Genomic DNA, 22,118 nt, shown 5'->3' on the forward strand with positions numbered 1-22,118 from the left:
GTCCTGCCGTGAGTGCAGGAAACAGGACTGGATGACCTCTCAAGGTCCTTAAGTCCTACAATTCTATGATTCATCTACGTGTCTGATAATTCTGTTCTTTACCATAGTTTCAACCAGTTTGCCTTGTACCGAAGTTAGGCTTACCAGCCTGTAATTGCCAGGATCTCCCCTGGCACTTAAAAAAAAATCGGCATTCCTTTAGATTTTGGTGACTTGTCACTTTTTAATTTATCAATTTGTTCTAAAACCTCTTCTACTGACACCTCAATGTGGGACTGTTCCTCAGACTTGTCACGTAAAAAGAATGGCTCAGGTGTGGGAATTTCCCTCATGTCCTCTGCAGTGAAGACCGATGCAAAGAATTCACTTCGTTGCCCCACAAACACCTTGTCTTCCTTGAGTGCTCCTTTAGCACCTCCATCGTCCAGTGGACCCACTGATTGTTCAGCAGGCTTCCTGCTTGTGATGTACTTGAAAAAACGGGTTTTGCTAGTTGCTCTTCACAATCTCTATTGGCCAGCCTAATTATACTTTTATAGTTGACTTGCCAGGGTTTGTACGCTTTTCTATTTTCCTCTGTAGGATTTGACTTCCAGGTTTTAAAGGATGCCTCTTTGCCACTAACTGCTTCTTTTACTCTGCTGTTTAGCCAGGGTGTGTGTTTTTGGTGGTTGTCCTACTGTTTTTATTTATTTATTTATTTTTAAATTCGGGTTATACATTTAAGTTGAGCCTCTATTATGGTATTTTTAAATAGTTTCCATGCAGCTTGCAGGCATTTCTCTCTTGTGACTGTTTTAGTTTCTGTTTAACTAGCTTCCTTATTTTTCTGCAGGTCCCCTTTTTGAAGTTAAATGCTACTGTGATGGGTTTCTTTGGTATTTTGTCCCCTACAAGGCTGTTAAATGTAATTACATTATGGTCACTGTTGTCAGGGCCAGATTTAGGAGCAGGAGACCCAAGTGTCTACCTGGGGTGCAGGGCTTGGGGTGCGCCAGGCTCGGGGTGCTGGTTTTGTAGTTAGCGACAAAAGGGAGAATAGAATGTTTGAAGTGACATGTCTCTGGTATTCTGTACGTGGATTCATTTTTCACTAGCCTTCCAGAATGTTCTGGACCTGTGTAGAATATAAATACAGATTTACAGATCCTAGCATGCAAATTTATCGTCTTATAGGACAGGGATAAATCAGGCATGCAAATCGTGTATCAAAGTCATGAAATGGGCTACAAATGCAGTAAAAATAAGGTATTCAAAAGTTTAACAAATGGGGAGGGGTGTGCCAAAGACACTCCTCGCCTGGGCGCCATTCGGTCTAAGGCCGGCCCTGGGTTCAGCTATATTCACCTTTTGGACCAGATCCCGTGCGGTACTTAGGACTAAATCAAGAATTGTCTCTTCCCTTGTTGGTTCCGGCAGGACTAGGTGCTCCAAGAAGCAGCCATCAATGGTGTCTAGAAATTTTATCTCTGCATCCCATCCTGAGTTGACATGTTCCCGGTCCCTGTGGGGATAGTTGAAATCCCCCATTATTATTGGGGTTTCTATTTTTGTAGCCTCTCTAATCTCCCCGAACATTTCACAGTCACCATCACCATCCTGGTCAGGTGATCGGTAGGATATTCCTACTGCTATACACTTACTATCCAAGCATGGAATTTCTATCCATAGAGATTTGATGGTTCGGTTTAATTCATTTAAGATTTTTACTGTGTTTGACTCTATGCTTTCTTTCACATGTAGTGGTGCCACACCCCGACCAGCGTGACCTACTCTGTCATTCCTATGTATTTTGTACCCTGGTATTACCTCATACCACTAATTATCATTGTTCCACCAAGTTTCTGTGATGCCTATTATAGCAATATCCTCGTTTAATACCAGGCACTCTAGTTCACGCATCTTAATATTTAAACCTCTTACATTTGTATTTAAGCACTTACAAAATTTGTCTGTATTTAGTTGTCTGCCTTCCTGTGATGTAACTGAATGGGTCTTTTTCTCCTTCGACTGTTTCTCTACAGTTCCTGCATGTACTTTACCAACTTCTACCCTCTTCTGTACTAGGACTTAGATAAATCCTCCCCTAAGGGATGTCTCTGTCTGAGCCATGTGCTCCTCTGCACCTGTCGGTCTTCCCCCGCCCTTAATTTACAAACTCCTCTATGACCTTTCTAATTTTACACGCCAGCAGTCTGGTTCTGTTTTGGTTTAGGTGAAACCCATCCTTCCTTGTATAGGCTCTTTCTTTCCCAAAAGGTTCCCCAGTTCCTAATAATCCTAAACCCCTCCTCCCAACACCATTGTCTCAGCCATGCATTGAGACCCTGCATCTCTGCCTGTCTAACTGGCCCTGTGCGTGGAACTGAAAGCATTTCAGAGAATACTACCATAGAGTTCCTGGACCTCTTACCTAGCAGCCTAAATTTGGCCTCAAGGATCTCTCTCTCCTACCTTTCCCTGTGTCACTAGTACCTACATGTACCACGACCACCGGCTCCTCCCCAGCACTGCACATAAGTCTGTCTAGATGTCTCATGAGCTCTGCAGCCTTCACACCTGGCAGGCAAGTCACCATAATAAATAGATAATAATATATGGAGCTATACCTATCTCATAGAACTGGAAGGGACCCTGAAGAGTCATGGAGTCCAGCCCCCTGCCTTCACTAGCAGGACCAAATACTGATTTTGCCCCAGATCCCTAAGTGGCCCCCACAAGGATGGAGCTCACAATCCTGGGTTTAGCAGGCCAATGCTCAAACCACTGAGCTATCCCTCCTCCCGTGTGGCTGGCCTACTCACCACAAACCCAACTATCCATATTTCTAACAATCGACTCCCCCATTGCTATTACCTGGCTCTTCCTAATAATTGGGGTCCCCTCCCCTGGAGGGGTCTCCTTCAGTGTGTCTGGAAGGAGGGTCCTAACGATGGGATCAATTCCCTCCACTTCAGCTTAATGCTCTCCTTCCCCACTCCTCAGCACAGACTGGGGGTGGGACCCACTGCTGTGACCCAGAAAATCTCCTCTCTGTACCTCTCTGTCTCCCTCAGCTCCTCCAGTTCAGCCACTCTGGTCTCCATAGCCTGTGCTCAGTCTCTGAGGGCCATGACTTGCTTGCACCTAACCCACTCCTCTCCCAGAGCTGGGGATAGAACAAGGAGTCCTGGCTCCTGTCCCCCATCCTCTAACCAGTAGATCCCACTGCCCTCCCAGAGCCAGGATAGAACCAAGAGTCCTGACTCCCAGCCCCCCCCCCACTCTAACCATTAGACCTCACTCCCCTCCAGAGCTGGGATAGAACCCAGGAGTCCTGCTCCTGACCCCCCCCCCCCGCTCTAACCATTGAGAGATGTGGGATGACTCTGGTGGTTTGTGCATTGGTGGGAATGGCCTGCTGTAGTGTGTGGATGGCTGTTGTGGTTTGTGGGGTTGGTGCTTTGGGGAAGGCAGTGGGCAGCGCTGGTGGCGGTTGGTGGTCTGTGCTCTGGTGCTAGCGATGGATTGCAGGGAGGGAGGTGTGTGGTGTGGTGAAGAAGGTTTGCGGAGCTGTGGGCTGTGGTTTGGCGCACGTGGACTATGATGCCACAGGCTGTGGTGTTGATGGTGTATTGAGCGTGGTCTGTGGTTTGGTGAGCATGGGCTGTGCTGCCGTGGTGCTGTGGGCTGTGGTTGGCGAGCATGCATCGGTGGTTGGTGAGAATGGACCATGGCGTCGTGGTTGGCAAGGGTGGGCAGTGATGCCAGGGGCTATGGTCCGTGGTGTTGATGGCTGTTAAGGGTGCACCATGGTGCCATAGGCCGTGGTTGGCGAGGGTGGGCACGTGCCATGGGCTGTGGTTAGCCAGGCTAGGCCGTAGTGTCAGTGTCTGGCGAGGGTGGGCTGTGGTGCCATGGGCCGTGGTTGGTGAGGGCGGGCTGTGGTGCCATGGGCCGTGGTTGGTGAAGGCGGGTTGTGGTGCCATGGGCCGTGGTTGGTGAAGGCAGGTTGTGGTGCCATGGGCTGTGGTTGGTGAGGGTGGGCTGTGGTGCCATGGGCCGTGGTTGGTGGGGGCGGGCTGTGGTGCCATGGGCCGTGGTTGGTGAAGGCGGGCTGTGGTGCCATGGGCCATGGTTGGTGAGGGTGGGGTGAGGTTCCATGGACTGTGGTTGGTGAAGGTGGGCTGTGTGCCATGGGCCAGGGTTGGTGAGGGTGGGCTGTGGTGCCATCGGCCATGGTTGGTGAAGGCGGGCTGTGGTGCCATGGGCCATGGTTGGTGAAGGTGGGCTGTGTGCCATGGGCCATGGTTGGTGACAGTGGGCTGTGGTGCCATGGGCCTGGTTGGCGAGGGTGGGCTGTGGTGCCATGGGCCATGGTTGGTGAAGGCGGGCTGTGGTGCCATGGGCCGTGGTTGGCGAGGGTGGGCTGTGGTGCCATGGACCGTGGTTGGTGAGGGTGGGCTGAGGTGCCATGGGCCGTGGTTGGTGAGGGCGGGCTGTGGTGCCATGGGCCATGGTTGGTGACAGCGGGTGTCTGCCATGGGCCGTGGTTGCCGAGGGTGGGCCAGAGCACCAGTGGTTGGCAAGGGTGGGCCGTGGCGTCGCTGGTTTGGCTGGCTCGGAGTTGGTCCTAGGATGGGGAGGGGGTTACATTTTGAGCCAGCCTGAGGATCCCTGACTCATTCAGGGCCCTCCCCCATTTCCCTCCTGTCTTCTCCGAACCTCTGACTCTGTGTGGGGGTGGGGGGGATGGGGCCGGGCCTCCCGCTGTCCCCCCCCACCGGGATCCTTGAGCCCCTGATGCCAGGCCCTGCGCTGGGCCTCAACCCTCACTGTGGGGCAACTGGGGCCTCCCTGCCAGCTCTCCTCCTCCCCTTCCCGCCTGGGGCCTCTCACCCCACCCCGGGTGGGGGAGCTCATTGCTGGGGACAAAGGGTCCCTCATCGCCCAGGTAACCGGCGGATGGCAGATGAGGGGGTGCGGGTTGCCATGGCAACAGGCCTTTAAGCCTCCATCACGGCTGCGGGGGGGGAGGGGGTTTCAAAACGCTGCAGGTTGCCATGGTAACCTGGCTTTGCCTGTTTTGTTGAGGCAGCAGCTGAGGGGGGGAGGTTGGGGGGATACCGGGGTGGGGCATGGCAAGGGGTGGGGGGTAATGAGAGGGCCAGGGCTGCCCGGGGGGAGGGGAAGTGGGGCAATTTGCCCCAGGCCCCAGGTCCTGCAGGGGCCCCGTGCGGAAGAGAAGGGGGGATATAGGGAGGGGGGAAGGGGATGCAGGGAGAGGAGGGGGTCTGGGGAGGAGAGCTGGGAAGGGGGATGTGGGGAGGGGAGAGAGCGGGGAAGGGGAAGGTGGGGAAGGGGATGCGGGGAGGGATATGGAGAGGGGGATGTTGGCCAAGGAGGGGGACGTGGGGAGGGGAGAGGAGGGGAGGGGATGAGAGCTGGGGGGGTTGGAGGGGGATGGGACGCAGGCGACAGCTGGGCAAGGGGAGGCCAAGGCAGTAGTGGCCGGTCAAGAGCTAGGTGTAAATACACCCGCTGGCCCTCTGACTTCTCTCTTACACACGCATCCGCCTCATGCCTGCTTGCACACTTGTTCCTCTGCAACCAGTTGTCCCCTTGCACACCCACTCACACACTCATTCCTCTGGCACCAATTGTTGCTCTCTTACACACTTCCTCTCCTCTTGCCCACTCACCTTCCTCCATCACCCCCATTCCTTTGGTCTCGGTTCCCTTACACACTCACTTCCCTTTTGCACACTCACCCCTTTGGTGTCAGTTGTTCTCCCCTTTTGCACGCTCCCTCCCTGTAAGCTCACATCAGCGCATCCCTCTCCAGCTTGGTGCCCGCCGTGCCCAGAACTCTGGGTGCTAACCTGCCCATGCTCTCCCCTCCCCAGGCACCACAGAGCGGGTGTGCCTCGTGCAGGGCACAGCCGAGGCCCTCAACGCCGTCCACAACTTCATCGCCGAGAAGGTGCGCGAGATCCCCCAGTCCGTGGTGAAGCCCGAGTCCGTCAACATCCTGCAGCCGCAGACCACCATGAACCCAGACCGCGCCAAGCAGGTGAGATCCGGGGGACTGGACACTCTCCCAGGGAGTGGTGGATTAGCCACTGGGCCAACGGGGCCGGGCCCCTGGAAAAAATCTGCTGCTGGGCAGCGGAGCCCAGGCCGCCGGGCAAGGTGGGGGAAGCCTCAGTACCCCGAACCCACTCCCTGGCAGAAGCTGCGGGGTGGCAGGGGAAGCCCCCAGCACCCCAACCCTGTCCCTGGAAGAAGCACTGGGCAGGCAGGGCACGAGAAGCCCCAGCGCCCCGACCCTGGTCCCCCACAGAAGCACCAGGGGTTGGGGGGGAAGCCCCAGTGCCCGGACCTGGCTGTGACCCCAGGACTGGAGGAGCTCTCGCTCCCTGCCACGGCCTCAGGGCTGGGGGAGCTCTCACTCCCCGTTGCAGCCCTGGGGAGACAGAGCTTCTCTAGTCTTGGGGGGCAGGCAAAAAGGAGCAAACAGGTTGTGGGGCCACAGTGTGGGGGCAGAATGGGGGGACCCTGGGTGGGGCCCAGGGAAGAGACAGAAAGGGGAGGGGCCATGGGCAGGGCCGCAGGTGGAAGGGGCGGAACGGGGCTGGGGCTGCAGGCGGAAGGGGTAGGCAGGCGTCCCCCACTTGCTCTGGCCCAGGGCTCCAGGAAACCTTAATCCGCCTCTGCCCCCAGGGAGCAGCCAGGACTCTGCGGGGGCGGCTGGACTCGGGCAGTTCCTGTGATTGTCCTGAGCTCCCCAGATCAAGCCTGCACTGCCCAGTGTCACCACGCTGGGGCTGTCAGCAGCACACACTGCCCTCAGCAGCCAGGGCAGGGGCAGTACGCACCCTCCTGCACACCCACTGTAACACACCCATTAGCCATCAGCAGCCACAACTGCCTTGGTGTCTCTGGGATGCTGTAGCGTGGGGCTGGGGCAACACTGCCCAGGGGTTAGTGCAGAGATTGCTGGGGGGCAAGTGGAGTTTCACAGTCCCCCAACCTCCATCGCTGGGGTTCTGAGTTCAGATCCTGCCTCTGGCCACACATGACGTGAGTTGGTTGGGTCTCTTTTTTCAGTGGGGAATTTGCTGCATTCTGGGGTAGCCAGGGACTGCGGGGTGGGAGAAAGGGACACCGGCAGAGCTGTGTGTGTGGGGAGCCCAGGGCTGGGATAGTGACGGGCTGCGGGTCAGGACTGAGGGACACTGGGAGAGGTGGGGGCAGTGCTGGGCTGGGGGATTTGGGTCAGGATTGAGGGGCACCGGCAGAGATGGGGGGAGCCTGGGGCTGCGCATTGGGATTGAGGGGCACCAGCACGAATGGGAGGGGCCCAGGGCTGGGCTAGCAGGAGTCTGCAGGTTGGGCTTGAGGGGCACCGGTAGAGCTGGGGTGGGAGGCGCCTGGGGCTGCGGGTTGGGAGTGAGGGGCACCAGCAGAGGGGGGGTGGGGGGACCCCAGGGCTGGGCTAGCAGGGGTCTGTGGGTCTGGACTGAGAGGCACTGGCAGCACTACAGGAGGGGACGAGCCCCAGGCCCAGGTTGTGATCCAGGATCGGGTCCAGGGGTCTGGTCCAGTATCCCTGCTGGTCACAAAGGTCCCAGTAGACTCTCCCCAATCCCCACCCCCTCCCTCAGGTCCTCGTGTGACACCTTCCCGTGCGAGGATGAGCCATGTCCAGACTGGGCCCCACGTGGTGGCCTTTGCCCGGACGCCGGGGTCCCCTCGGGTCAGCACTTGTCATTCCCAAGAAGAAAGTGCGCAGAGATGACTTCATGTCTCCTTTGGCCCACCCTGTCCATCCCCATGGAGCCAGGGAGGGAACATCCCCTCAGTCCGTTCCCCCCAGGCAGGGGGGGGGTTGTCCCATCCAGGACATTCCCCCCAAGGGCAATAGCCAGTCTGGTCTGGGTTCGCTCCCCAGCCCTGGGAGGGGACGGTTTCTCTTGGGTTGGAGCAGGGGGGCTGGGAGTCAGGACTCCTGGGTCCTATCCCAGCTCTGGGAGGGGATGGGCTCTCTTGGGTTGGAGCAGGGGGGCTGGGAGTCAGGACTCCTGGGTCCTATCCCAGCCCTGGGAGGGGACGGTCTCTCTTGGGTTGGAGCAGGGGGGCTGGGAGTCAGGACTCCTGGGTCCTATCCCAGCCCTGGGAGGGAACGGGCTCTCTTGGGTTGGAGCAGGGGGGCTGGGAGTCAGGACTCCTGGGTCCTATCCCAGCCCTGGGAGGGGACGGTCTCTCTTGGGTTGGAGCAGGGGGGCTGGGAGTCAGGACTCCTGGGTCCTATTCCAGCCCTGGGAGGGAATGGGCTCTCTTGGGTTGGAGCAGGGGGGCTGGGAGTCAGGACTCCTGGGTCCTATCCCAGCTCTGGGAGGGGACGGGCTCTCTTGGGTTGGAGCAGGGGGGCTGGGAGTCAGGACTCCTGGGTTCTATCCCAGCTCTGGGAGGGGACGGTCTCTCTTGGGTTGGAGCAGGGGGACTGGGAGTCAGGACGCCTGGGTTCTATCCCAGCTCTGGCAGGGGACGGTCTCTCTTGGGTTGGAGCAGGGGGACTGGGAGTCAGGACGCCTGGGTTCTGTCCCAGCTCTGGGAGGGGACGGTCTCTCTTGGGTAGAGCAGGGGGGCTGGGAATCAGGATGCCTGGGTTCTAATCCTGACTCTTGGCTTTAACTCCCCTTCCCCTCCCCCCAGGGAAAGGGGATTGACACCGCCCATGTCCTCGCTCCCCGAGGCCCCTTTGCCCTAGTAACCTGCATCCTGTTGTCCCTCCTGTCCGCTGGGAACTAGGTCTGATCACAGCCTGCAGCCGCCCCCACCCCACCCCTCCGATCTCCCCCCACAGCACAGGTCACCCCGGGAAGTCCCTTGACAGGGACGGAGCTGTGGGGGCACTGGGTCGGCACCCCCCACCCCCGCCCAGCCCTGGCTGCTTCAGGTGCAACAAGGGCTCACTTGACTTTCCTGACTGTGTCAAAGAAACGGGGCGGGAATGAGTCCGACACCTCCCTCTTCCCGGCACACTCCTGTGCCGCTCCCCACAGCGCCCCCTGCTGGGAGAGGCTGGGGCTGGCATAGCTGGGAACTCCCCCCACAGCCGGCTCCTGCCCCACTCCCCACAGCGCCCCCTGCTGGGAGAGGCTGGGGCTGGAGTAGCTGGGAACTCCCCCCACAGCCGGCTCCTGCCCCACTCCCCACAGCGCCCCCTGCTGGGAGAGGCTGGGGCTGGCATAGCTGGGAACTCCCCCCACAGCCGGCTCCTGCCCCACTCCCCACAACGCCCCCTGCTGGGAGAGGCTGGGGCTGGAGTAGCCGGGAACTCCCCACACAGCCGGCTCCTGCCCTGCTCCCCACAGCGCCCCCTGCTGGGAGAGGCTGGGGCTGGAGTAGCCGGGAGCTCCCCCCACGGCCGGCTCCTGCCCTGCTCCCCACAGCGCCCCCTGCTGGGAGAGGCCGGGGCTGGAGTAGCCGGGAACTCCCCCCACAGCCGGCTCCTGCCTGCTCCCCACAGCGCCCCCTGCTGGGAGAGGCCGGGGCTGGAGTAGCTGGGAACTCCCCCCACAGCCGGCTCCTGCCTGCTCCCCACAGCGCCCCCTGCTGGGAGAGGCTGGGGCTGGAGTAGCTGGGAACTCCCCCCACAGCCGGCTCCTGCCTGCTCCCCACAGCGCCCCCTGCTGGGAGAGGCTGGGGCTGGAGTAGCTGGGAACTCCCCCCACAGCCGGCTCCTGCCTGCTCCCCACAGCGCCCCCTGCTGGGAGAGGCTGGGGCTGGAGTAGCCAGGAGCTCCCCCCACGGCCGGCTCCTGTCCCGCTCCCCACAGCGCCCCCTGCTGGGAGAGGCTGGGGCTGGAGTAGCTGGGAACTCCCCCCACAGCCGGCTCCTGCCTGCTCCCCACAGCGCCCCCTGCTGGGAGAGGCTGGGGCTGGCATAGCCGGGAGCTCCCCCCACGGCCGGCTCCTGTCCCGCTCCCCACAGCGCCCCCTGCTGGGAGAAGCCAGGGTTGCTAAAATCTCCCAAGAAATCTCCTGTTGAACAGGACGCGATGCGGGTCTCTTGCCCCTTTGGGCCCCTGGGGACATGGCTCACCCTGTGCCACGTCATCACTCCTCCCCCCCAGCCTCCTGCATGCCTCAAAACAGCTGATTGCTGCAGGCGGGAGGCACAGGGAGGGAGGGGGAAACGCGGATCCGAGCACTCACGGAGTCAGTGCCTATGGCTGTGGGTCAGGGCTGAGCCAAGCTGCAGCTCTCTCCTGTGGGTTAGTCTGGCCCGACGGTGGGGTCGGGGCCTGCATCAGAGCCTGTTACGCAAGAGATTTTCTTGGCTAAGTGGCCGTGGTGTTTTCCTTTGCTCCTGGGCTGCGGTTATATAATAGGGTGAGCAGGCTGCGTCCTCCTCCCTTCCCAGGCAGAGCCCCCTGATCTGCCCCTACCCCCAGGCTGTGTCACTGCAGGTGGCCAGTCTGGGGTGGGCCCAAGGACAGCCTGATTGAGGCCCTCCAGGCCAAGATCATCCCCCAGCCCTTCCCTGACCCCCTCTTAGGCCTGGGTTGTACCCTAGGGTTGGGTGTGCTGAGCTCTGGGTGTGCCAGGTGTCCAGGTGCTGGTGCCTAGGGCTGGGTTTGCTGGGTGGTGTTTGTACCAAGCTCTGGGTGTACTGAGCTCTGGATGTGCCGGGTGCTGGGTGTACTGAAGTCTCAGTGTGTCGGGTTCTGCGTGTACTGAGCTCTAGGTATGCTGGGTGGGCCTAAGGCTGGGTATACTGAGCTCTGGGTGTGCTGGATGGTGGGTGTACCAAGCTCTGAGTGTGCCTAGGGCTGGGTGTGCTGAGCTCTGGGTGTGCTGGATGCTGGGTGTACTGAGCTCTGAGTGTGCCTAGGGCTGAGTGTGCTGAGCTCTGGGTGTGCAGGGTGCTGGGTGTACTGAGCTCTGAGTGTGCTGAGCTCTGGGTGTACTGGATACTGGGTGTACTGAGCTCTGAGTGTGCCTAGGGCTGGGTGCACCGAGCTCTGGGTGTGCAGGTTGCTGGGTGTGCCTAGGGCTGGGTGTAGTGAACTCTGAGTGTGCTGGATGCTGGGTGTACTGAGCTCTGAGTGTGCCTAGGGCTGAGTGTGCTGAGCTCCGGGTGTACTGAATACTGGGTGTACCGAGCTCTGAGTGTGTCTAGGGCTGGGTGCACCGAGCTCTGGGTGTGCAGGGTGCTGGGTGTGCCTAGGGCTGGGTGTAGCGAACTCTGGGTGTGCTGGATGCTGGGTGTACTGAGCTCTGAGTGTGCCTAGGGCTGGGTGTGCTGAGCTCTGGGTGTGCAGGGTGCTGGGTGTACTGAGCTCTGAGTGTGCCTAGGGCTGAGTGTGCTGAGCTCTGAGTGTGCTGGATGCTGGGTGTACTGAGCTCTGAGTGTGCCTAGGGCTGAGTGTGCTGAGCTCTGGGTGTGCAGGGTGCTGGGTGTACTGAGCTCTGAGTGTGCCTAGGGCTGGGTGCACTGAGCCCTGGGTGTGCAGGGTGCTGGATGTGCCTAGGGCTGGGTGTAGCAAACTCTGGGTGTGCAAGGTGCTGGGTGTGCCTAGGGCTGGGTGTAGCAAACTCTGGGTGTGTAGGGTGCTGGGTGTACTGAGCTCTGAGTGTGCCTAGGGCTGGGTGTAGCGAACTCTGGGTGTGCAGGGTGCTTGGTGTACTGAGCTCTGAGTGTGCCTAGGGCTGAGTGTGCCGAGCTCTGGGTGTGTAGGGTGCTGGGTGTACTGAGCTCTGAGTGTGCCTAGGGCTGGGTGTAGCGAACTCTGGGTGTGCAGGGTGCTGGGTGTGCCTAGGGCTGGGTGTAGCGAGCTCTGGGTGTGCTGGATGCTGTCACTGCTCTCCATGGTGCTGAAGGGGAACCCAGCTCTGGCCAGCAATGTCTGGGCAGCCCCCCTTCCCAGCTCAGCCCACGTGTCGCTGGGAGTCACCCAGCTCTCTGAGTGGGTACGACACCCCCGCTAGGCCCCTCCATGGAGACTTGAGCACTCTTGTCTCCACGCGGCGCTAGGAGATGTGCTGCAGGGAGCAGGGGACGAGTGATCCTTGTATGTCATGGAGAACCCCAGAAGGGGCTGAGCTCAGTCCCTGTATAAACAGCCCTACGCCCCACCCCAGAGGGGGCTGCAGCTCAGCACTGGCGAAAAGCAATGGAAGCTGCTGGAGCTCATTCCCCACCCCCCGCTAACACCTCCCCCCACCCCGTCTCTTCCCCTCGGCAGGCCAAGCTGATCGTCCCCAACAGCACAGCTGGGTTGATCATCGGCAAAGGGGGCGCCACGGTGAAGGCCATCATGGAGCAGTCGGGGGCCTGGGTGCAGCTGAGCCAGAAGCCGGAGGGCATCAACCTGCAGGAGCGGGTGGTGACGGTCAGCGGGGAGCCCGAGCAGATCCGCAAGGCGGTGGACATCATAGTGCAGAAAATCCAGGAGGACCCGCAGAGCAGCAGCTGCCTGAACATCAGCTACGCCAACATCACCGGCCCCGTGGCCAACTCCAACCCCACCGGCTCACCCTACGCCAACTCCACGGACGTGCTGCCGGCCGCTGCCGCTGCTGCCACCGCCTCAGGCCTGCTGGGACACACCAGCCTGGCCGGCGTCGGGGCCTTCCCGGCAGCCCTGCCGGGCTTCTCCGGCAGCGACCTCCTGGCCATCAGCACGGCCCTCAACACCTTGGCCAGTTACGGATACAACACCAACTCGCTGGGGCTGGGGCTCAATTCTGCTGCCGCCTCTGGTGTGCTGGCCGCCGTGGCGGCTGGAGCCAATCCTGCCGCGGCCGCTGCTGCCAACCTCCTGGCCTCCTACGCCAGCGATGCCTCCGCCAGCACCAGCACGCCAGCCGGTGCTGTGGGGGCCTTCACCCTGGGCTCCCTGGCGGCTGCCACCGGGGCGGCCAACGGCTACCTGGGCACGGCCTCGCCGCTGGTGGCCAGCTCCTTCCTGGCCACGGAGAAGTTAGTGGAGAGTGCCAAGGATATGGTGGAGATCGCGGTGCCAGAGAATCTGGTGGGGGCCATCTTGGGCAAAGGGGGCAAGACGCTGGTGGAGTATCAGGAGCTGACGGGCGCCCGGATCCAGATCTCCAAAAAGGGAGAGTTTATCCCTGGCACCAGGAACCGTAAAGTCACCATCACCGGCACGCCGGCAGCCACGCAGGCCGCCCAGTACCTCATCAGCCAGCGAGTGACGTACGAGCAGGGGGTGCGAGCCACCAACCCGCAGAAAGTAGGGTAGGGCCGGAGGGAGTCACCAAAGGGAGAAATCCATTTTAAAAGTCAAACAAACAAAAAACCAGGCCCCCTCCCCCACCCTGCCCATCCCCCGCACGCCCCCAGACATGCATCCCCTCCAATAGGGAGGGGTTCCCCCCAATCTAATGACCAGCTCCGATCCAGACGCGATCTCCGGATCGGCCCGCGGACCTTGCCGTGCGTTCTGTCTGATATGTATATATTGCACTTCTTTTTTTTTAATAGAAAAAGAAAATGGGTCAAATTTTCTCTTTATTTCCTTTCTTTCTGGCCCCCTCCCCCCAGCCAGACCTCCCCCACCCCCTGCTCTCTCTATTCAGGGAGCAGATCGCACTTTGGGGAGTGGATCCATTTAAACTGCGGGGGAATTGGATTTTGATCCATATTTGGGGGAGGGGTGATTGGCGCTGATCTGGACCCATGTTGAGACGACGGGGGGTGGGGAACGGGGTCTTGGCATGAGCCACAGATGCCGTAAATCCCCCACATGCCCCCTCTGTAGCTGGGTCTTATTGAACTTCAGCTGCGATGCGGCATTTCACTGATGCATTTTATTTTCGGCATGTAGATAGTCAAATTGTGTTGAACTCGGGGCGGGAGGGGGTGTTAAGTTAGGATTGGGGGTGGTTTTTGTGGGCTGGGGGGGTAGTTATTCATATCTTCAGCAAAAGTGGGGGGGAAGCACTCCCCCTCTTCCTCCAGAAAGAAAGCAACAAGTTTTTAAAATATCTCTAGGTGCGTAACTGGAAAGGTGGCTGCGTTGTCCCTGTGGGGAGTTGGGGTGGGAGTCTGTCCACGGCGTAGCCACAGGGCTGGGTTTTGTCGTCTCACTTGGCAATGTCTGCCAGACCGGATGATTGGAGGGTGGGGAGATAAGGAGCAGAACATGAAGCTGTGACAACATGCATGGTGGTCTGTGATGTAATGTGGCGTAGGGGGCTACTTCCTGTGATGTCATAGGCTACTTCCTGTGGCATCACAAGTGTCTACCAGTGATGTAGTATGCTACTTCTTGTGGTGTAAGAGGCTACTTCTTGTGATGTCATAGGCTACTTCCTGTGACATCACAAGTGTCTATCAGTGATGTGGTATGCTACTTCTTGTGGTGGAGGAGGCTACTTCCTGTGACATCACAAGTGTCTATCAGTGATGTAGTATGTTACTTCCTGTGGTGTAGGAGGCTATTTGCTGTGATGTAAACGCCTGCCTGGGGCATGTCAGGCTGCTTCCTGTGATGTCATAGACTGCTTCCTATGATGTCATAGGCTGCTTCCTGTGACAGATGGGGCCAAACCGTCCGGGTGTGGTTTTATTTTCCTTCGGGGCTGTTCTGTAAATGCTGGTGTCACATCCATCTAGGGAGGAATCTCTCCCCCCACCCCCCCAGGGAACGCGAGCGGTCGAGCCCGTCCCGACGGAGCAGCGACGGGGCGGGGAACCCAGCCATTGCCGCCGCTCACACAGGCCCCGGGCGGCTGGCATGGCCAAGAAAGTGAAGCACTAGGCTGCCCTCCCTGCAGTTACCACTCAGTATTAAAGCCCGGCTGGGACGATGGCTATTTTCTCAGCCCCGGGGGCTGATATCGGCATCGTCTCAAGCCGTGGACCTCACGACTGCCCCCATTGCTCCAGGGAAGGGACATTGCTCCTCTCCCTCTTCCTTAGAAACCCCCACCCCACCCCAGCCCCGCCTCCCCCAGGATCTCTTTGATGCCTCAAGCAGTATTATCACCTTGAGCCGGCCAAGGGCTCAGCGCAGCCTGTGGGCAGCGTGGAAAGGACCTTGCTTCACATATCAGTGACTCAGGGCAGTCCTGGGGAGCCGGATGACCAGTAGCCCTGGGCTAGTGCCGCGGTATCCATTAGCCCCTGGGCTAGCACTGGGGTCAGGCCCAGTAGCCCCTGGGCTAGTGCCAGGGTATCCGGTAGCCATTCTGTGATCAAATCAGTGGGGCCATTCTCCGCCCCGGGTTTACAGCTGACCCCTTTTTAATGCACCCTCCAGGGCTTCTGGAAACAGGGATGTTTTCCTTTCCACCCGCTCCCACCCCTGCCTGCACTGGCTTACGATTGTAGGATCCTTCGGAAGCTTTTGGCTGAACAGGGAGGCTTGTAGTGTCATGTTGCTCCTGTGTGTCAGGCTTTTTACATTGGTGTGTTATTGTAGGGTTGCTCATGAGCCCTGGGTTGTATGCACTGGCTTGTTATAATAGGGTCATTCAGGAGCCCTGGATTATATACACCAGGTTATTACTGTAGGGTTGCTCAGAAGCCCTGAGTTGTACACACTGGCTTGTTATTGTAGGGTTGCTCAGGAGCCCTGGGTTATATACACTGGATTGTTATTGTAGGGTTGCTCAGAAGCCCTGAGTTGTATACACTGGCTTGTTATTGTAGGGTTGCCCAGGAGCCCTGAGTTGTATACACTGGCTTGTTATTGTAGGGTTGCTCAGGAGCCCTGAGTTGTATACACTGGCTTGTTATTGTAGGGTTGTTTGTGATCCCGGGGCGGGTTTGTTACTGGAGAGTTATTCATGAGCATTGGAAGAGGCAGGAGTGAAATAAGCATATCACCAGCGGCGGGTGGTGGGTGGTGGGGGTGAGCGATTCTGCACCAGTGCTGTGCTCGGAGGGACCCCACCAGAGCCGGGCCCCTGTGCCTGGGGGAACGGGCCGTCGGCTTAAGTGCTTCATAGGTCCAAATGCAATCACAGCCCCTAGAAGACCCCTCCCCACATCTGAGCCCTGCAGGAACCCCATTGCCTCCCCCGCCCTAGGGACCCCCCCAATCTGACCCCATAACCCCCCAAACCCGTTAGCATAGGCACTTACCCAATTATCTTCCCCACCTGACACTGGCACTTACCCCATAACGCCCCCACCCCAGAGCCCAAAGGAGTCCCCTCCCAATGTGACACCGGCCGTTCACCCCCCACCCCAGAGGCGAGCTGTGGATTTGTGCAATATTTTACCCTGGGAAGGAGAATCTCTCCCTGTCCCCCAGCTGGCCGTCAGCCCTGGCACAGGCGGGTTTGCTTTGCATGGCCCTTTGCAGGCTCCAGAGCTCACCAGGAAGGTGCATAAGAGGCACCGAGAGTGCAGCCATGTCCACGTTGCTCCAGCAGGTAGATGGTCGGACAGCAATTGGGGACAGACTCAGGGGAAGGGGCTAGCGGTGGGTCTGGGATCTGGGGAGGGGGCCCTCCATGTTAGCTAGCAGAGATCAATCACTTTCCATTCATTAGCCGGGGGGGGGGGCTGAGGGAGGGGGGTTTGTTACCTTTTAAACTAGGGAACAAAACAAATGTGAAACTATTTACTACTAAAAAGGAAGCAATATTTAAGTAGCATCTTGCACTGAATCTCGGAGGTGAGATGAGAGGCAGAGGGGCCCTTTTCCATGGGTCGGGCCAGATCCTGCGTTGGGGTCAATAGGCCTTGCTCCGCCCACGTGGGGAGCTCCGCCCATTCCTGCCAGCTGTGGGAGCGGCCCGAATAGTTCTGGGATCTTTTGTGTCGAACAAAACGTGCTGCTGCTGTAGCCTATGGCGGGGGTGTTGCATATCAAACTTTGCAAAGGGAGGCGGGAGGAGGGGTAGGGAGGTGGTTTTTGTGCCAAAATATTTGTCTGTCTTTTTCAATACATGCCTGCATAGAGGGTGTGACCCAGTGTGCCTGGGCTCTCACTGCCCTCACTGGAAATGCCAAGGTCAGAGCAGGCTGCAAAGGGGCACACCAGGTCACAGAGGGATTACCTGATTTAACCCCAAAACTACTCTGGCGGCCCAAGGCAATTCAAGAAAACCTGCCCCATTGCTGGGTAATACAATGCTGGGGTGTTTTTAACATGACATCCTCGTTAAAAATACTACCACCATATCCGAAAACACCACAGTAACACCACCACAGTAACGCTAGGATAACGAGTAATGTTTTCATAAAGATACCCGAATAAAAGTACTTCAGTAATATCCTGAAACACTACAGTGACACCCCAAAGTACTCAAGTATGATAAGTCAGGGTATGTTTTCATAAATATACCCTTTTAAAAGGACTACAGCAATATCCTAGAATACTACAACACCCCGAAATACTTCAGTAACACTACGATAACCTGGAGTGTTTTCCTACAGGCACCTGTCCAAAAATGCTACAGTAATAGGCTAAAATACTTCAGTAGCATTAACCTGAGCTTTTGGTTACTGTTGTAGCAGGATATGAGGATACCTTTGTAAAGTGAAATGTTCCAGCATTCTTCAATACAGCACGGTCACAAATACTGTAATAAATAGAATCAGTCACCGTTGGTTAGAACCAAAAATCGGAGTTATTTTTAAGTCCTTAACACAAAACCATTTTGGTTTTCTTGACATGTCTAATTTTTGGGGAAATTTTTGTAAAGATACTTTTCACGAACCCCCTTTCCCCCAATTTCAGCTTGCCATGTTTTCATCCAGCTCCTTTGGACTGGCCGGTTTCCTGGCAAGGTGGACTAGATTAGGCAGCATCAAAAAATGTATTTTCCTGAAATTGGCCATTTAAAAAAAAATACCAAAAATTATTATTATTGTTATTAGCTGTAGAGCCCAGTTGTGGCCCAGGACCCCCTTATGCCAGGCGCTGTACGTTTTTATTACTATTAGGTGTATGATGGGAGCATCTGGGAGTCCCAGTCATGGACCAGATCTGCCATGGACACAGAATAGAAAGATGGTGGCTGCCACTATTAAAAAAACTACCCAGGCAATTAGGAAGATGAAAAATCTGTCAGTTTCCAAATGTGACCAGACAATAATACCTTCCAAATTTTCCAAATCCCAGTGAAATTTACACAACATCCCCCCCACCCCCTTGCTGTCGGAGCTAACGCTAGAGTGAGATGTGGCATTTCGGGCTAACGTGTTACAGTGCTGTGGTGTTTTGGATGATGCTTGCAGAATGCTAGGATACCTGAATCAAAAATACTACAGCATCCCTCACCAAGCTCGCCCCAAATACTGCAGCAATGTTACTACGAAGGGCACCATATTCAGACTATTACTCAACAACACTGGAGTATTTTGGATCCTCCCTGTACAGTGCTAGGAGGCGCTTCTAAAAATACCACAGCATTGTTCATTGACCCAGCAAAACGCTGCAGTAATGTTACAATGAATTGTAGCGTGTTAGGACTAGTACCCGACAGTGCTGTAGTGTTTGGGATCATCAACAGAATGCTTTAAGTCTACTGTTATGCTCCGCTATTCGTCAGTGATACTGGTGTATTTGGGGGTCGTTCCTGTAGAATGTGGTAAGATGCCCTCATAAAAGACCCCTCTTGCAAATCATTACTCCAGCACTCGCCAGTAAGATCGCAAAATGCTGTAGTAAAAGGTGCAGCATTTGGCGGACTTTTTACTCAAATACTGGAGTGTTTGTGGCTCGTCAGTAAAGGCAGTGAGGCCGAATGGATAGAGAATTGGAGTAGAACTGCGCTCTGTTCCCAGCTCGGCCTGCTGGGGGACATTGGGCTTCCCAGCCCCGTGCCTCAGTTTCCCCATTTGTATAATGGGCATAAAAGTAGCGCCCACTTCTGCAGAGCACTTTGAGCTCTACAGAAGAAATGGGCTATACAAAAACTAGGTGGTATTTACTGTGCAAAGCAAACCCTTAGAAAATACTAGTGTTCACCAGGACGCCCCAAAATACTGCAGCAAGGTGTAGCATCTTGGGGCTAATGTGGAGTATTCCAGGCCATTCCTGAGGGGATCCGTTCCCTATGCGGCATCTATCTGAAAAAGACCCGACCGTTTTTTTGAAGTGCCAAACTTTTTATTTATAGAGAACATGCAGCTATTAAAAAAGTGGGGTGGGTGACGTTTTTAGATGTTCTACAAGATTTAAAAAAAAAATTAAAAAAGGGAAAAAAATAGAATAGAAAAAGAGACATAAACGATAGATCGTGTTAGCGGATCTGAACCCTGGGTCCTTTCTTAGCGGCTTTTAAAGAAAATTAAATAAAATAATAAAAAAAAATAGCATAATAAACTAAAGGAGAGAGTCCTAGGGCCAGGCTGTCCAAGGGCTTTATGCACCTATCTGCATCTTTAGGTGCCTAAAGCCCTTGGGCAACCTGGGCGCAGGTCTCTGGGCTATCGCCTCAGCAACTAGGAAGTGAGACATCTCCGTCGACAACGGTTTGCTGGCCCCGTTGCGTCCCGCCTTGCGGCTCCCGGGGAGGCCACTGCAGTGTCTTGTATCCTGGCCCCCCGGCCCTGCTGCTACCTTGTGGCACAGGAGGTGGGGGCCAGGGCTGCACTCTGCGGGCTGCACTTTCACCCGGGGTGTTGAGCTGCCGGAGGGGAGTTGGGGCCACTCTTAACTCGGGTGCCTCAAGGGTGCGGGGACCGGAGGAGGGTGGCAGAGGCTGTAATTTATGGGTCGGGGAGATGAGCGAGGGGCCCTTGGAAATCAACCTGGGGCTGCTGTTGGTGCTGGCCGGGGGCTGCTTGGAAGCGGGAGAGCTGGCCTGCCTGCCACGCGTGGGGCGCCAGCTGGCCCCTCTAGCCATGAGGTGAGCCCCTGGCGGCCCCTCTAGTTTAGGCTTTGTCTAGTCCCGATGCCTCCACGTGCGTCAAATCCAGGACTGGGGGGTGGGGGGGCGGAGGGGGAAGGGGAGATCCCAATTCCCCATTGGCATGTGGGGGGGCTTTGGGGAGATCAGCCCCCTGCCCAATCAGTGCAGAAGCCACCGCTTCCTCCCCAGGTCCCTCCCAGGCCAGACGCCGCCGGCGGAGTGCCAGCCGGGGACCGAGGCTGGGCCCGGCCTGGTTGTGGGCCCCCCTCTCCCGTTTCCCACCCTTCCCCCCATCTAAACAGCAGCGGTTCTTGAATGTGATGGTTCCCTCCTGGACCCGCTTCCCCCCCACCCCCCACCCCATTCCGGCTCCAGGAGCCTTCGCAGTGCCAAATGGAAGTCGTCTTTCCTCTTCCCCATCCTGCTCAGAAGGGCAGCAGCGGTGGAGGCAGAGCCAGGCTGTCCCCGCTCTCCCCGGCCTCCGCCCTCAGCGGAGCGTGGGGGGCGCTCTCGGGGCAGGAGGGCGAGTCTGATTTGCTGAGCCCCGGCGCCCTCCCCTCCCTACCCCTCTTGTATTTAAAGGCAATAAAGTCTGAGACTCAAACAGGAGGGGCAGGAGTTGTGGGGGGAAGCTGGTGGGATTTGCTCTGAGCCCAATCCGGGTCCCCCTGTGCTGTGCGTGAACTCTTTAGGACACGGCATCTCTCTGGGAGTGTACCACGCGCCCCGGGGTGGGGGGGGCAGGATCTCAGCTGGGAGGGGGGGACAGACACCCCTGTCTTGTTTCCATTTGCTCACCAGTACCTGTTCCCTCGCATTTACCATGTCACTGTTTGAGCTCCCAGGACGTGATATTGACCAGAGCAGAAGGAGGCACCAACACCTTTCTCCCCGACCCCTGTGTTTGTCTCTCGTGCCTCCTCTCTCCAGTGCCAAGCAGCTCCCGATCATCCTAACTCCCTTTTAATTTCTGTCCGGACATCCATTCGGAGCACCCCTCCATACACATCGATGAGTTCTGACACACTCGCAACACACAAATCTCTATAAATATATATAGGCCGACTATATATATCTATATATCAAAAAGCTAATCAGCGAGGGACTAAAGACACAGTAGCCGGCTACCTCGGGACTGCTTTTCTAAATCCACACTCATCTTCTGTGCATCGAGAACATTTCTAAGCTGGTTGCTTTTCAGAGACAACCTGTCACCAAACTCTGCCTCATCTGAACGGGATTCATCTCGAATTTTTGTCGCTGCTGCGGAGAGCCATCCTGTTTCCAACCACCGTCTCCTGAACTTCTGACCTCCACCCCACCCTCATCTTGAACTTTTTAACGCCCCACTCCTCCCCACCCCCCTTTTCTGTGTCCATCAAATCTGTTTTCTGGATTTCCCCCCCCCCACCCCCCATCTTCCATGTTAAAAAGACCAACAAAGCAATTCTATATCTCATAATTCTCTTTCTAGAGCTATAGATATAGAAAGGAAGCGAAGCAAAGACTGTTGAATGGCCGCACGTCGGCTGTTAACCTGGACGATCAGAGATCATCTCATTTTCCCCAGGGGTGGGGAATGTTTTTCCCCCCTTCCCTTTAATCTCATTGCTTCATTGTAAATACTCAGTTTTGTTCAATTGTCAGAGGGGGAAACATTTTGTGTTCGACGTCCAAGAGGAGCTGGTGCATAAAAATGTTGGTGCTTGGACAGCGAGTGTGGGGCGAATCTGGCTCAGAGAGATAGAGGCTCCCGAGGGAAAGGAAGCTTGGCCTGTGACCGTAACCGTCAGCCCCACTGTCATTCCTGCATCAAGTCACTGCAAATGGACTGACACCAATTTACACCGGCAGCCCTGAGCTCAGCTAGAGGGGTGTCTCTGAACAGATGAAATTGTTCAGCTCCCTGGCGCATCAATAAACCAGCTTCTCAGCTGGGTAAATCCAGCGGGTCTGCTGCTGCCCAGGCGGCTGCGTTGACGGGCCCAGCTGAGGCTGGTGTATTTATTCTGGGAAAGGCCGGAGGCCCAGGAAGAATAGCTGCCTTCATTTCTTCTCAAGGGGACAGGGAAGCGAGGCAAGGCAGGGACGGCAAAACCCGGCAGGCCTTGCTGACACTCTTCCTGCACCGAAAGTGGGTGGTTTGAGTGGGCGGGGGGCTGGGAGGCAGGACTTTTGGGTTCTGGTCCCAGCTCCCGGATTTAGGATAGCCTAGGCACTAGAAGAGTGGGCACAGGAAGCCAGGTGTCTGGGGATCTGCTGCCCCTAGGAGGGCAGCGGGGTTTAGTGGAT

At 57.0% G+C, this 22,118-nt stretch overlaps 1 protein-coding gene across 2 annotated transcripts in view; it reads left to right on the forward strand.

The window, feature by feature from the left end:
• Positions 1-13,853, forward strand: part of NOVA2 (NOVA alternative splicing regulator 2) — a 35,900-nt gene extending 22,047 nt beyond the window's left edge. Inside the window, exons 1-3 of one of the 2 annotated variants that reach the window (XM_044988172.1) lie at positions 4,722-4,933; positions 5,886-6,052; positions 12,236-13,853. In XM_044988172.1, coding sequence (XP_044844107.1) covers positions 4,732-4,933; positions 5,886-6,052; positions 12,236-13,252 — 1,386 coding nt within the window. In that variant the 5' untranslated portion in view covers positions 4,722-4,731 and the 3' untranslated portion in view covers positions 13,253-13,853. Of the gene's footprint in view, positions 1-4,721; positions 4,934-5,885; positions 6,053-12,235 lie in introns of those variants that run through there. The other variant, XM_044988171.1, reaches the window with a different exon arrangement.
• The last annotated feature ends 8,265 nt before the right edge of the window (positions 13,854-22,118 follow it).

This window comes from Mauremys mutica, chromosome 15, assembly GCF_020497125.1.
Source record: "Mauremys mutica isolate MM-2020 ecotype Southern chromosome 15, ASM2049712v1, whole genome shotgun sequence".
Taxonomy (NCBI): domain Eukaryota; kingdom Metazoa; phylum Chordata; order Testudines; family Geoemydidae; genus Mauremys; species Mauremys mutica.